This window comes from Cannabis sativa, chromosome 8, assembly GCF_029168945.1.
Source record: "Cannabis sativa cultivar Pink pepper isolate KNU-18-1 chromosome 8, ASM2916894v1, whole genome shotgun sequence".
NCBI classification, from domain to species: Eukaryota; Viridiplantae; Streptophyta; class Magnoliopsida; order Rosales; family Cannabaceae; genus Cannabis; species Cannabis sativa.
Genome location: NC_083608.1, coordinates 14,360,453 through 14,374,981, shown reverse-complemented (window position 1 = coordinate 14,374,981; position 14,529 = coordinate 14,360,453). Strand labels below are relative to the sequence as shown.

The window sequence follows — 14,529 nt, the reverse complement described above, 5'->3', positions numbered from 1 at the left end:
TATGTCTCTTTCAATAAGGACAAAAGTGACACCCCTACAATAGTTGCTCCCACCTGAAAGAATTAGGGGAGAGGTTTTCATAACAAGGGCACATTTTGTTGCTTTTGGTAGAGATGTCCTTATTTTGAACATTTAAAGAAATTAATAATCAATTTTTCTTATATAAATGTGTACATTGTAGCTATGCAAGACATTCTACTAAATTTTCTAAAAATTTAGAACTATTTATTGTAATGAAAACATAGTTCAATCATAGTGCAATTGACTATTTTAAACTATTTTTTTAGTATCATAAATTATTTAAAATTTTCTAAAAATATATATTATATTTTTTTTATAGATTTAACCATACTAAATAACATTTTTTAAATTACCAAAATCTTATTTATTATAACTATAATATTCATCATCCTATAAAAAAAATTAATAATAATTTAAAAAAATATCAAAAATATGAATATCTTTAATAAAAGTGACACTTCTACTATAAATAAGTAAATAAATAAAAAAATCTACATTTTAGTTTACTTTGTCAGTGTCACCACTTACAAGAGACTAGCTTAGATGGTTAAGTGTGTTACTTATAAAGTGAGAGAAGACACCAATACAATTATTTTTTATTTATTTTGGTGTCGTTTGGTAACACTTTTGTTTTTTAATTTTTTAATCACAAAATGAAAGTAAAATTTTTGTTTTTAAAAAATTTATTTTTGAAAAACAAAAATGTGTTCTGTAACCACTTTTGTTTTTCAATTTTAAAAACAGAAAACAAAAGTGTGTTCTGTAAAGTTTATTTTTATTTTTATTTTTTGATTTTATTTAAGTCGGGTCTAGGTCCGGGGTCGGATTCGGGTTCAAGTCAAAAGTCGGGTTTAGCGCCAGAGCCGTAGAGAGGGGATTTGGGTCCGGGTCTCGTCGTAATCTAAAAGATTGATTAAGAAAAAAAAATTATTTAAAAAAATATTGAAAGTGATTTTTTTTGTTTTTAAAATTTTAATTTCTAATTATAAAATTGAAAAGTAAAAGTAGTTTTATAGAACATGTTTTTTAAAAATATTTTCACTTTTTTACTTTTAAAAACAGAAAACTGATTAAAAAAGTGTTACCAAACGCCACCTTTATTTATTTATTTTATTTATTATTATTTTATTTTATTTTTTTTGCTTAATACGAATACAATAATTTACTAAGTACGAAAACGTTCCTTTCAATAGGAACAAAAATAACAACAGTAAAATAAATAGTCTTTTTAATTAGAAAATGTAATTGACATGATAAAATAAACATATAAATTATATAATTACTTTTAACTACACACAAATCTAATTACATTGTGACTACATATTAAATTGGTTAAAGATGAAGAGATATTGATTAATCAACCTCATAGTAAATAATTAAGAAGTTGATTTAATTTAAATACTAATTACAATCTCTTAATTAACCTCCATATCTAAAATCACATATTGAAATATTTCTTTTCAATTATTTTCATAATGGGTATTCATTAAATTTATAGTTACAATATTAATTCTGTAAATTATTAAATAATTTTAAATAATTTATATTATTATTAATATTCTAATTTACCATGTGTGTTCAAAAAACTTCAAACTTATTTTTAACATTATAAACTATTTAAAAAAATTAAAAAATTTACAAAGATAATATTGTAAGTACAACAAATACTTTTATGAAAAAAAAAAAATATTGAAACATGTACTTTTGAAAAGTATACTAAAAAATTGTAATAAAAGGTTAAAAACAAACAAAAAAAAACAATATTTGAAATTATCAAACTGGAAGAGAAAATTTGGAATTAATTTATCTTGTTCTGATACAATGTACAGCTATCAGAAAAGAAAAACTTGACAATATTTTTACCTTGTAATTAACAAACGTAAATTCAGTTGAGTATCATTACAGAATTCAACTCTACTTTTGTTATGCCCTTTACAATGTCAAAACTATCAAGATTAAAACTAACAAAGAAAAATCAAGAGCCAGTTGGTCTCTAAATCAAAAAAGAAAAAGCATCTACCTTCGATCGTGCGATCCTCGCAAACCTGATGACAGCCTCCCATAATCACCAGAGCTTCTACTTCTATGATCTACTTTCTTGTCGTCCTTGGAATCAAGTTCCATTTTTTCTGACTTTTGCTTCCTCAGCATGTCATCCGCATATCGTCGCCATAATGATTCTCTGTCTTTCCTTGGCATCTTGTTATACCTGGGATCGGACTTCAGAAGACGCTTAGCTGTTGACCATGAATTAAGAGCCGTTTTACCGTCGTCTGTTTCTTGGGCAGCAGCATCTGCAGTCAGCACTTCTGCCAACAGAGCTTTGAACTCGCGTGCACATCGCTGAGAACGTAATTCATAGCACATGAGAAATTCCTTCTACAAGTTTATCTTACAAATATTAAGCTCAATACATATTTGAGTTCGGTTAATGGTTTCAAACAAACTTTTTTTCACTTGTTAGATAGAAAAGGGGAGACAAAAACAAATACAATCCAAGTTTTTTCTTTGTTCTTTTGATAAAATGCTTGAGTTTAATCCAACTGAAGTACGAACTGACAGACACTACAACAGTAAGACATCAATTTTCCACGAAATGAAATATAACCGCAAAACTAATTATTGAAATGTGTGGACTGTGGAATTAATTCAATTAAAGTAGCATTAAAATTGCCAATTTGATTTTGAATAGATAAAAATAAAAAGGTTTACCTCATTCAACATCCTAATGTGTTCGCGAAAAAGCTTTTCAGTCTCGGATGAATCAAGTTCAGGGTTGGCTGCGCGACCTTGTGGATCCTTCTCCAATTTCAGCTTAGCATCTGTCCAAGATACCTGAGTGCATAAGAGCAGTAAGAGAATAAAATCCTTCGGAAAAACCAAGTCCAACACTTGCAAAGATTCTACAAAACCAGTAGATAATTGAAAAGTGGGTTGATAATTCCTAAACCAACAAACAATCATAAATGTGTATTCCTGTTCTTGAGAATGGAAGGGCAACTCTTAAAACATTACCGAGAAAATAAATACTTGTACTTGTTAGCATATAAAAAAAATGAAAGTTAACATAATTGATTTGTAAAGTCAATAAAATTATAGCCTGGATGGATACATACGATGTATGCCTATACAGTAACCCTAGCCCTTTCATGAACTCCATGCATTTCAAGGGGGGTTTAAGAATCTAAAATGAGGATGATTTCTTTTGTTCTTTGCCATTAACAGATCCTAAAGGATAGAAAAAAATAAGCAAGCAGAGGTTTCAAGAGCACTGCGGCAGTTTTGTTATTAAAATATTTCCTAGTCCTTTACAGCTCCTAGAACTAAAACAAAAGATTAGAAACAATACCTGGGGGTCTTTTATTGTCTCCACAAGTAAAGCTTGATATGACACAATTGCTTCCTTTCTTCGAACTTTTATCCGTACCCTCTCCATTTCTTGTTCCTCTCTCTCTTTCCTCTTACGCAACTCCCGCTCCCTTTCCCTTAGTTTATCCTGAAAATCAAGGTGAGGGGGCCACACACTTCAATAATTTCCACAGTTCCCTTTTATAAAAAGACACAGAAAAAATTTCTTGTATCTAAACCTTTTTGTATATCAAACATACATCCCAATTAAGTATCAATACAGTAGAGCCACAAACAATTAACAATTTTACAGGTAGAGAATACACACAGTAAAATGCTTTTCAGAAATATCATAGAAAGATATGTCGAGTATACATGTATTATTACATGACAAAGACAAATAGGTACCCTCATAAGATATTCATTCCTTTACTAATTCCCTCTGTATCCTAACACTGCCTGAAATTGCATTTCCACTACTATTTTTTAAATAAAAAGAAACATCAAGTTTTATTTTGTAGAAGTCTAGGAAATAAAAAAGTCTTGTGCAGCAGCCAGAAGAAAACAAGATAAAAAAAAGAAAGACGCTAATGGAGCATTTAGAATCAACATAAAGTGAAAAAAACACAAGAACCTCAAACAGAAGACAAGACTGTCAGGACTTGGGATGAAAAATCAGCAAACCAAAATAACTCCCTAGACAGCAACAAGAAAAACAAGCAAACAAAAAAGGCTTCCCAGTAAAACAGTCAACAAATCTTGTTTAGAGAAATTCCAGTAAACTGCCTCACACAACCTCCAAAATGAAAAACTGGTCTGTTTTTAAGGGGCCCAATTCCCAAATGGAAACTTGACAAGAATAAATTATAATATTAAAGAACTTGAATAGAATCATCCGCCTCTAAAGGATAATCAAGGGACAACAATACAATGGAAAAAGTACAAATAAATGATATTTGCTGATGATGTGAAATAAAACAGGACAAAATATTCTCAAAATTCATAATAAACTGTTCATTCATACCTGCTCCTCTCTTTTGGCTTTGGCCTCTCTTTCTGATTCCTCTTCTACAGCTCTCAAGTCAGATAGATACTCATTAAATAAAGCTTCCCTATCTTCATGCTTAACAGATTTGTATCTTGGATCATCCCTCAGGCTATCTTTCACCTACAGAAACCCCACATGTGAAAGTTATATAATTTGAAAACAAATGTGCCTTCTATAAATGATATTTTTCAGAAGAAACAGTTAGTAGTTGCCCATTTGCTAAATTAGTCCAGCTGGGGTTTGAACCCAGACCTCCTACACACAACAAACACCCAACCACTTGAGCTAGACTCAAGAGTCTTTTTAAAAATTGAATTCAAACAAAAAAATAATAATAACAATAATAAAAATCAAGTCAACAAACAAACAAGGATATTCCAGCATATATGAACAAAAAACTCTCAGAAAGCACAGAATTTGCTGGTGATAATTTACTTAAAACCGCTGTGTCTACAAAGTTTCTTATCTTTTTCAATTAATTCTTTATATATATCTATGGGTTTGTATTTATATCTGCAGCTTTTAACAGCACCCAACATGCAAGAGTTTAGACCAAGTGCATCTCACTTTTTCTATAGCATTGATACTATATAAATACATAAATATACAATATTTAACAACCTATATACCTATACTAATTACACTACATAGCAGTAAAACTTGTCTATTATCAAGCAGTCCCACTGTAATTTTAGGACATTAAAACAATCCTGTGCTAGTATATGTAATTTGTTAATCCAGGAGCCAATAATTATTTACTAGTATCATACTTAAGAAATGTAAATATATAGGTGTTGTTAACCTATCAGTAACTAGCAAGAATCAATAAAGAAAATACATACCCTTGACCAGCGTGAATTAACAGTTATATCTCCTTTCTCTTGAAGCAAAGATTTAAAACTACTTGCAGTAGCTGCACGAATTGCTTGGGCTTTTTCTTCAGCAGCCTTCCTCAAAGGAAGGACCCTACAATACAAGTAAAGCATAATATAAAATCATTATGAAATAAGGGGGAACCCAGAGATATAAATAACATTTTACCATGCAGATCCAAAAAGAATGCAGGGCTAAAGGACACACCCAAAGTGAATCCAAGTATCCGGTCACTAGCCTAGTACTTGCTGACTCATCATGCTTTCAAGGTTATCAATAGAAATCACTCTTTCTGTCTTGGAAACAGTTCAATATAAATAGGAATAAGAGCACGTTAAAGAATGAAGATGATAAGAATTTATAAGGGTGTGAGTCACATTTAATTAGAAACCACTATTATATCCAATGATATACGAACATGAAAGTCCACCACATGTATAAAGGATTAAGAGGTTGTTACACTGGTTAATTTAGTGAAAATCACATTCAGCAATCAAACAAAATGGCCCTTTCAAATTTCTAAGCCCGTTGTACTAATACATACAGAATAAAATTGCATTCTACATCTTGAAGACCTTAAATTCAAAGATAATGAGCTAATGAAAAATTAGATTAAGCAAATCATTAGTTTATATCCAGTTATTTCTGTTTCCTTTTCTTTTTGTTTTTGGAAAAGATTTCTGTTTCCTTTTTGTTTGAGCTCTTTTCACAATCACATTTCTCAAATTCAAAAAATTTACATGTATCAAGGGATCCAAAAGGATGTGGAAAAGCATCACCAAGGTTATGATCAAAATACTTTAGCTATTAGACAAAGCAACAGTTGACTTTTCTCTTTGTCAAGACTCGTGGCTGTAGTTAAAGATGGCTAATTCAATTTTATATGTATCTAATGAGTAGGAATCTAATATATCAGTTCAAATTTAAAATATCCAGTATCCATGCTCCAGCCCAGCCTTTTAGGAAATTATAATTAAATTAATTAAACAACAAAATCTGTACAAAAATTAATTAAACAAAAAAAACAAAACATGAGAAACCAAATCTTGAAAGAAAAAATATTAGGTTAAAAAGAAATGACTGAATCATGTCAATGAGTGAAAGCAAGCAAGAAGAAGTTGATTTTTCACCAAACAAGAGCTAGATCCTGAAAACTGACACAGAAACTTCAGAACACAATCACTACATTGCAACTGATAGAACTCCATAGTCTGGTAAAAAGGTTAAAGGGACAATTAAGAAACATCAATAATTTAAGTGAATATGAGACCAAAACAAGCCAAAGATGTAAGAATATAATGAACTGACAAAGTTGTGTATACAACATATATAAATAGCTCTCTGTGTCTCAACCAGTATTTTCATATAAAGTAGTACCTTTCATTCAACAAGTGCTCTCGATCCTTGCGGTCCAAGGCTAAAAATCGTTCATCATCACCCCACTTCTTTCGAAAAATTTGATAATCAGTTTTCTGGTCAATCTCCTGAAAATAACAAAAGCTAATCAGTAAGCCATCTGTATATACCATGGTTTGATTAATACAAGAAGCTCTAAATCTTTTGTGGGGGGCTATCAAACAAACCTCTGAGGCTTCATCCAGTAATTGCTTAAAACCCTCTATTGCTGCCTTCTGAGCAGCTCTTTTTTCCTTGCGTTCCTCCTCCACACGTGTTTTAACAAAGTGCTCAAACAAGGATCTCCTAGTGGAGTAGCTTGGAATAGCCTGCAATGAGACCCAAAATCAGTCTCCCTCATTTTATAAATTATAAGATGGCAATTTTAAATTAAAACTTAGAAACACTCGGGAAGAAAATAAAGGATGAAAAAATATTTATGTGGTGGGTGGGGGCTAATAAGTAATAATTAACTACATACTACACTGACAAACATCAAAGTTGAAAAACAGTTACGACTTCATGTTATTTTAGTTCCTCTTAATTACCTAAAGTGCTAAAGTTGCTAGTACTGCCTTCCAGTTTTTTTTAACTAATACCGCCTAAGCCTACAACATTTGGAGACCAAGACGGAATAACAATTACTACATGATTGACTATTTGAGCAATTTAGAAAGCACATTTTAATATTTTAGTTCAGCAAACCTTAAACCGTGGATCAAAAACAATCTTCGGAAGTTCCTTCTCCCATTTTGAGAATGGTGCCACGCCTCGTTCCTTAAGCATCTCCTGTAGAGCAATCAAACATAAGTGTAAACTGTAAACATTTTTCGCATCTCCAAGCTTTTTATGAGGAACTAGGAAACTACAGCAATTACTATGTAGGTGCCCAAGAGGGGCTCAAACCTCTCAGATCTTGTGGAAGCAAACCACATGTCTGACCATTTGAGCTACCCTCGTAAGTGGAAAAAAAACTTAAAAAACTACTGAAAAAGGCATTACAGTACGGAGGACAAGATATCCTCCTAATAAAACCATATTACAATCACCAAAGCTTTAATAAAAAAATTTACCAAGCAAACCTTTTTATTCTAGTAGGGCCAGATTTTTTTTCTTGAAGAGAAAATAAAAGGCTCAAAATAGAAGACTGTATAAATCTGTCAAGATACGAAGTTAAAAAGAAAGAAAAGAAAAACGACAATGCACCACATTAATCACACATCCAGACCCCTTCAGGTAAAGAATCATTAAAAGATTATTTTTCCAGAGCAGACAATGTACTCTGTTAGTATATCATTAAAGTTTCATCCAGAGCAAGAAGAAGAAGAAAAGTATACATCAGAAGAACTTAAACACATCAGATCTCCAAGAATAATATATTTGAATAAATTTTTAGACAAATTCAAATTATCTAGACAACTAGAGCAGTTTCATTAACACAAGTAAAGGATTTCTGTTAAAAAAACAATTATTATTGAGATCACTGGTGTAATTGTAAAGGATGTCTCCTATACAGGAAACAAAACTTATGTAAGTATGTATAAACTTAATGCTGCCAGTTCAGTAAATCAGGCATTAATCTTGACTGTAGCTAAAACAGAACAGAACAGGATACCAAAATATAATCCTAATATTACATTTCTTTCAAAAGTTTGCTTACAGTGCATTGGGGACAAAACATCTAAAGGAAGCATGCAAACAAAGAAGCAGCTGCAGACTTACCTTAAATTGAAGAATGCACTCCTCCTTTGTGGGCCCACTGTCTACATCTTCTGAATCTGAAGAAGAGTCTGTCACATTTCCACCTCCATTGGCATCTTTAAGTTTATCTTTGCTGTTATCACTCAGTTGGCCTTTAGCTGTAGCATCAACTGCCTTAGAGCCATTTGGTTCTGATGCCATTCCAGACTGTACAGGACTTGGTGAAGAAGTAACAGGAGCTCCAAATTCTTGCAGCTTCTTTTTTATTAAGTCTAAAGCAGACGATGATCCTTGGACATTTGGGGGTCTAAGAGCCATTGCATCACGACCACCTGTGTTAATGGCAGGAGCATTCAAAATTACTGGAGTAGATTCTTTTTCTGCCAATACATTAGTATTTGGCACTGACAAGGAATGTTCTTTTGGAATTTCAACATCCTGCTTCTTCCTTAGTTCTGTTACCTCGTTTGGAATCTGCCAGCTACTTACCTGATTGTGGAAAAAACATCAAACAAATTAGTATTGAGGCTTACCAACAAGTTATCTCTACAGTGATACTATAACATAAGTAAACACTTCTACACTGTTAAAGGTTTAGCAAGAAGAAAACTGTGACAAACCAACCAGGCAACCACCATTTTTCTGTAACCAAAAAATAAAATCTATTGTTACCCAATGCTTCTCCCTAATATAAATTTCTCATTTTATCATCAGACTTACTAGACAAAGTAGTGAAACTCTAATTCCCCATGACAGAAAGCATAGTACTTCACAAAATGCAAAACTTTGGTCAATTGATCTTATTTTTAGTAATGGCATCAAAGACAGCAGATGAAGTAGAAGTATATTTATGAAAAGAATGACAAAAGAAAGTCTTCAAAGGTTTAACAAAATAAGACATAAATTACCTAATAGAAACTAATGCTGAGACCCAAATAAAAAGACTAAAACTATCACCAACTAACAATAAACCTAAAACAATCCTAGTTAACTAGATAATATGAATCATATCTATAAACATTAATTACCCAAACATCTCGTTCCACTGTCCACATAACCAAGTGCTATGATTTCCAAAATGCATCTCTCATTATGCTTTCTTTCTTCCCTTTTTTTTTTTTTATGCTTTCTTTCAGTTGGAAATTCAGTATTTTTTTGGCGCAACTTTTGTTTTCATAACTCTCTATAGCTTCTTTTCTTTAATTTGTTTATGATGATGCCAAATCTCATTTCTCTCTCTCTCTTTTTTTTTTTTTTGGTACTGAATTAAAAAATAATGAACCAAAGAAATTGAAAGGAGAATAATATATAAAAAGGGAAGACCACAATAATTAATAAAAACTTTAAGCGACCCCTCTGAGCTACCTTAGTTTTATTGTTGTAATAGTATTTCTTTCCATCACTTGTGCTGACCAATACCCAATCAGTTCCAAGCAAGTTAATCCTGTAATTTACAGAAATTGAACATTCAAAGATAGGATAGAAAATTGCAGTCCTCAACAAACAGTAGTGACATAATATGATTAGCAATTCTGCTTTTTTTTTCCCTTTGAACAGCAAAGCTAGAGCACCAATGACAATCACTAGCCAACTAATCGACTTCAACAGCCTATACTAATCATTTTGTTCTGAATTCAGTAAATATAATAATCCCAACACATTAAAATAGAGCTGATTTACTAAGGATATTATTGTTTTATCTTTTTCTGAATTACTACGAGTTTGGAATCTCTTGATGTAATTTAAGAGCATTTATCTTCTGTAGCTGGAAATAATAACTTTCTCAACTTCTGTAACTTTTCTTCTACTCCCATTAATACTACTGTCGTTTCTTCTGAACAAGAAATTTAGAAGAAATAATATATACATATATATGTATTATGAAATTAAAATAGAGCTTACATAGATACAGGAATTGGCTGCACATAAATTTTCTCATCCTGCATCAACATCAAAACCACAAGAGAATAAGAAAGTAATTAGAATTGAGAAGCAATGGAAAAAGCAATAGAGTGATTGAATTACAACACGGAACTATTTAGAAAACATGGACATAATCTGGTTGCTTATGTATGGGTTTCTTTCTTTATTTCTTATCACAGAAATAACCAAAACATACTTTTGCAAACTTGAGTTCATAACCATGCCCTAAAAATATACCCAGATATTTGGGAAACAGGCAAGAAACTAAAGCAAGTGGCTGGCCAATTCAATAATTAAACACCGGACCTCATGGGAGTAAACCAGGAGCTTGAACTCTCAGACTACTCATGGGCGATTTAGGAATTATGATTCGACATAAAAATAAAATTTACAAATGCTAATTTATGAAACAAGCTAACTCAACAAACAAAGCCAAGCATACATGTTATCCATAGGCCCACTTCAAGTTATATAATGTTTAATTAGTGACTTAGAAATCAAAAAGAAGAGATATTGATAGGACACTTTCAATCACTTCCAATATGAACCAAAAGTAAGTACTGTAGTAAGCAACAATGAGGATTACTGTAGTGAGCAATACACGGAATCACCTTTGAACCAATGAAAGATCATAATAATAATAGATGTTTCTCCTAGCTAATTTCCAAAAAAAAAAATTGTTTTCTAAGTTTCTCACTACTCATACAAAGATCATTACCCAGAAAGGTAATCTTCGTTTCATGAAGCTATAAATTATGATTTCATCTAACCTAGTATGAACATTAAAAAGAAATCATCTAATCTTGCTGGGTGATTTGAACTCTATTACTAAAGTCAAGAAATTACACACATTTCAAAAACTAGTAAAAGAATGACAAATTAAATACCTCTCCTTTAAAATCAGGAGGTTTATCATAAGTTGAAACTCCAGTCAAAGCATTATAGTAGTATACAACTCCAGTCTCAGTCTTGTGGGCAGTCCAAGGATCCGACTGTTCTGTACCTTGGTTGCCACCATCACCTACAAATGCATCAAAAAGAAAAAAAAAAATCTTGTTAAAGAAAATAAAAAATAAAAAAAAAAAAAAAAAAAAAACTGATTATTCATCAAAAACGAAGCCCAACCAACTCAAACCTGAAGAGGATAAGTCAGTCTTGATCCCCACAGCAGAAGACAACGGAGTAACACCAGGAGGCTGAGAATCAGGAACATGAACAGAAGGAGGCATAACGTGTTGTGGAACCATCACAGGGAAGGGACCGCCATGATACGGCTGCATATTGATATTCAACGGTAACCTAGGAGGAGCACCTCCCATCTGAGGAGGTTGCAACCACAGTCCCTGAGGAGGAGGATGAGGAGCCGCCGCCATGGGAGGAGGCATAGACTGGTACGAGGAATGACCTAATTGGGGATGGAAATGTGAATTGAGCGGAACAGAGCCTGAGCCTGGTGGTGGCATAGTGTTGGGTCTGATGACTGTAGAGGAAGAATCTGAGGGAGCAAGAGGCATACCAGGAGGAGCCATGGAGAAACCTTGACGAGGAGGCGGCGGCAGCGCCCATTGCGGTGGCGGTGGCGCGGAGCCCAAATTAGGCGCCGGAGTTGTCATTGTGAAAGTGAAACGATCAAATGAAATGAATTCTTACAGTGACGAAACGAAGAAGCGTAGATGTGTTGATGTAATCGCTCATTTTTGGTCCCTATACTATTATGGTTATGAGGTTTTAGTCCCTAAAAGTTTTGTTTTAACAATTAAATCCTAAAATTCTTTTCTCATTCTACTTTTCTACTTTAGAAAAGAGTATTGTTATGATATTGTTGGGCACTATTAGTAAGACGCCCTAAAGAAAATAGCTAACTAATCATGATGTGCTACTTATTTGAGTATTTGTGGTGTTCAATAGCAATGCTCTTTCTAAATGAGAATTGCTAAAAGTCACTATTGGTATCTAGCACCCTCCTTAGTGTCATACCGCTATTCGTATAATTAAGTATCGGGTCTCATATAACTTAAAAAAATAACTTTTTAGAAATATAACTAACCAATCGTGAGGCACCACCTATAGAAGGTGTTGAACACTACTGGTACCCAATATCAATACTCTTTTAAAATAGTTAATGATTAATGATATTACATAATAATTAATTAACTTTGGAGTCTCTTACTTAATTATTATTATTATTCAGAGACAAGAACTTCATATTTTATCCGATGTGCAAGAGTCTGAAAATTATTATTAACTTGCGTTTTGTGGATGATTTCATAATCTTCTGAAAAGCTCAACAAGGCTCGATGTAGTGTGTCAATGGTGTTTTTGAAGAGTTTTGTAGCAATACTAGCCTCGGGGTAAATAAAAATAAATCTCACGTGTAAGTTTTTCAATGGGATAATAAGCAACTCTTATTATCTAAGATTGATGGAATGGTTCGTGATTTCTGGTGGGGGTCTGAAAAGGGTAACCATGGTTTGTATCTAAAAGCTTGGGATAAGTTTTGCCTTCCTAAATCTTTAGGGGGGCTTGGTTTCCGTAAAACTAGAGAAATGAACCTCGCCTTCTTGGCTAAATGGGGGTGGAACCTTTTAAATGGCAACCAATCCCTTTGTTGTCGGATCCTGGAAGCGAAATACCTTAAAGGTAAGCCTTTTCTTAATTGTACGTCCAAGAATTCTGATTCGTAGTTTTAGAAAAATGTGATTAAATCCAACTCTATCTTTAAAAAAAAGGAGCCTGTAAGTTGGTGGTGGACGGGAATGATACTAATATTTGGAATGACCCTTGGATTGCTCATAGGAAAGATTTCTTCCCTCGTTCTAATGGCTCCTCCACATTTGGGGTAAACAAAGTTGCGAAACTTATGTTAGATACTGGAGGATGGAATATCCCCTTGTTAAACAGTCTTTTCGACAAGGAAACTATTTTTGATATCTTGAAAGGGGGTAATTCGTCTAGTCTGGGCAACGATAAATTGATTTGGACGTTGGAATGTAATGGGCGGTTCTCGAGCAAATCTGCTTATCTTGCCCAAGCTCTTGACATAGCGCCTCTTTGTGAGGTCGCCCCGTCTCTTTGGAACAGGTTGTGGAATTGTAAAATTTCTGAAAGACTGAAGACTCTTTGGAACAGGTTGTTGAATTGTAAAATTTCTGAAAGACTGAAGACTCTTTGGTGGTGTATACTGGCTAGGGCTCTTCAAGTGCGTTCTGTGATCTTCATAAAATTTCTTGAGGAGGTGTCGTGCCCTCTGTGTGGGACAGAGAATGAAACTATTAAACATCAGTTCTTATCTTGTAATGTGGCTTTCCACTTGTGGAGGTCCTCTCCCTGGGGAATTTTGTTGGAATTTATTTTACCAGGATCTTAGATCTACTCACAAGTATGTTGTTTAACATCCTAAATATGAACTTCTAAAACGATAATAAACACATATAAAATTTAGGAAACCTTACATTGGTTGCAGCGGAATAATATGTCTCCTTCCACTCAGATCTCTAACCCTTGTATCCTTTCTATCGCAGAGTATCACCAAGATCTGAGTCCGAATGTCCTTCTCTTCAATTTGGATTCTTCACGATCTTCCAATCTATGATTGAGGTACCACTTGATGTGTGTGGGCACTACTCTATCATTCAAGGTATTCGAAATTTCGAAGAAGAAAAGAGAGAGATAGAGAGAGATAGAGAGAGAGAGAGAGGTCGGCTATAGAAGGATAGTGAGTGGCTCAAATTTCTGAAGGCAATCTCTTGAATCACTTGAAAACTCTTATTTTGGTGTGAGCCATCACTATCTATTTATAGGTAACCACTAGGTTTAGGTTAGTAAGTATTTAGCATTAAAATAATGAAAATATTAATTGGGAAAAGCCTATCCAAATGGGCGGCCATGGTGTTAATGGGCCCCACTTGGAATTTTGCAATTTTAACAATTTTTATTTCTATTTTCTCAAAAACGCAAATTTTTCAATTCTAACCATTTAAATGTCAAAACTAATTATTTAATAACTAAAATAAATAATAAAAAAAACCTAATAAACGCTTAAATAAAAAAAAATAACTAAAATAAATTATTAAATAACATTCTCGTTTAATATAATTATTAATTAGACATATAGAGTCTCTTAATTAATAAATAAAACCTAGAATCTCTTTTCTTTATAATTTCGCCCTTGCTTAGTGAAAATTCACAAACTAGACATAGTTTAATTCTAGAATTATAAT

The 14,529-nt window shown here is 32.8% G+C and overlaps 1 protein-coding gene across 1 annotated transcript; it reads right to left on the bottom strand.

The window, feature by feature from the left end:
* Positions 1-1,791: 1,791 nt before the first annotated feature.
* LOC115699400 (pre-mRNA-processing protein 40C) lies at positions 1,792-12,111 on the bottom strand. The gene is made up of 13 exons (XM_030626788.2): positions 11,445-12,111; positions 11,197-11,330; positions 10,289-10,326; positions 9,752-9,830; positions 8,408-8,875; positions 7,391-7,474; positions 6,874-7,014; positions 6,668-6,774; positions 5,260-5,383; positions 4,394-4,537; positions 3,371-3,517; positions 2,734-2,856; positions 1,792-2,364 (listed from the first exon to the last, which is right to left on the bottom strand). Exons 1-13 carry the CDS (start codon positions 11,920-11,922, stop codon positions 2,038-2,040), a joined length of 2,394 nt encoding a protein of 797 aa, XP_030482648.2. The 5' UTR covers positions 11,923-12,111; the 3' UTR covers positions 1,792-2,037.
* Between the last annotated feature and the right edge of the window lie 2,418 nt (positions 12,112-14,529).

Bases quoted from the DNA above. Each gene is read 5' to 3' on its own strand.
- LOC115699400 (XM_030626788.2), bottom strand. From the start codon at position 11,922: ATGACAACTCCGGCGCCTAATTTGGGCTCCGCGCCACCGCCACCGCAA. The intron at 11,331-11,444 runs GTTTGAGTTGGT...ATGCATTTGTAG, and splicing joins GACTGACTTATCCTCTTCAG to GTGATGGTGGCAACCAAGGT. The intron at 4,538-5,259 runs GTATGTATTTTC...GGGTTTCTGTAG, and splicing joins TTAATTCACGCTGGTCAAGG to GTGAAAGATAGCCTGAGGGA.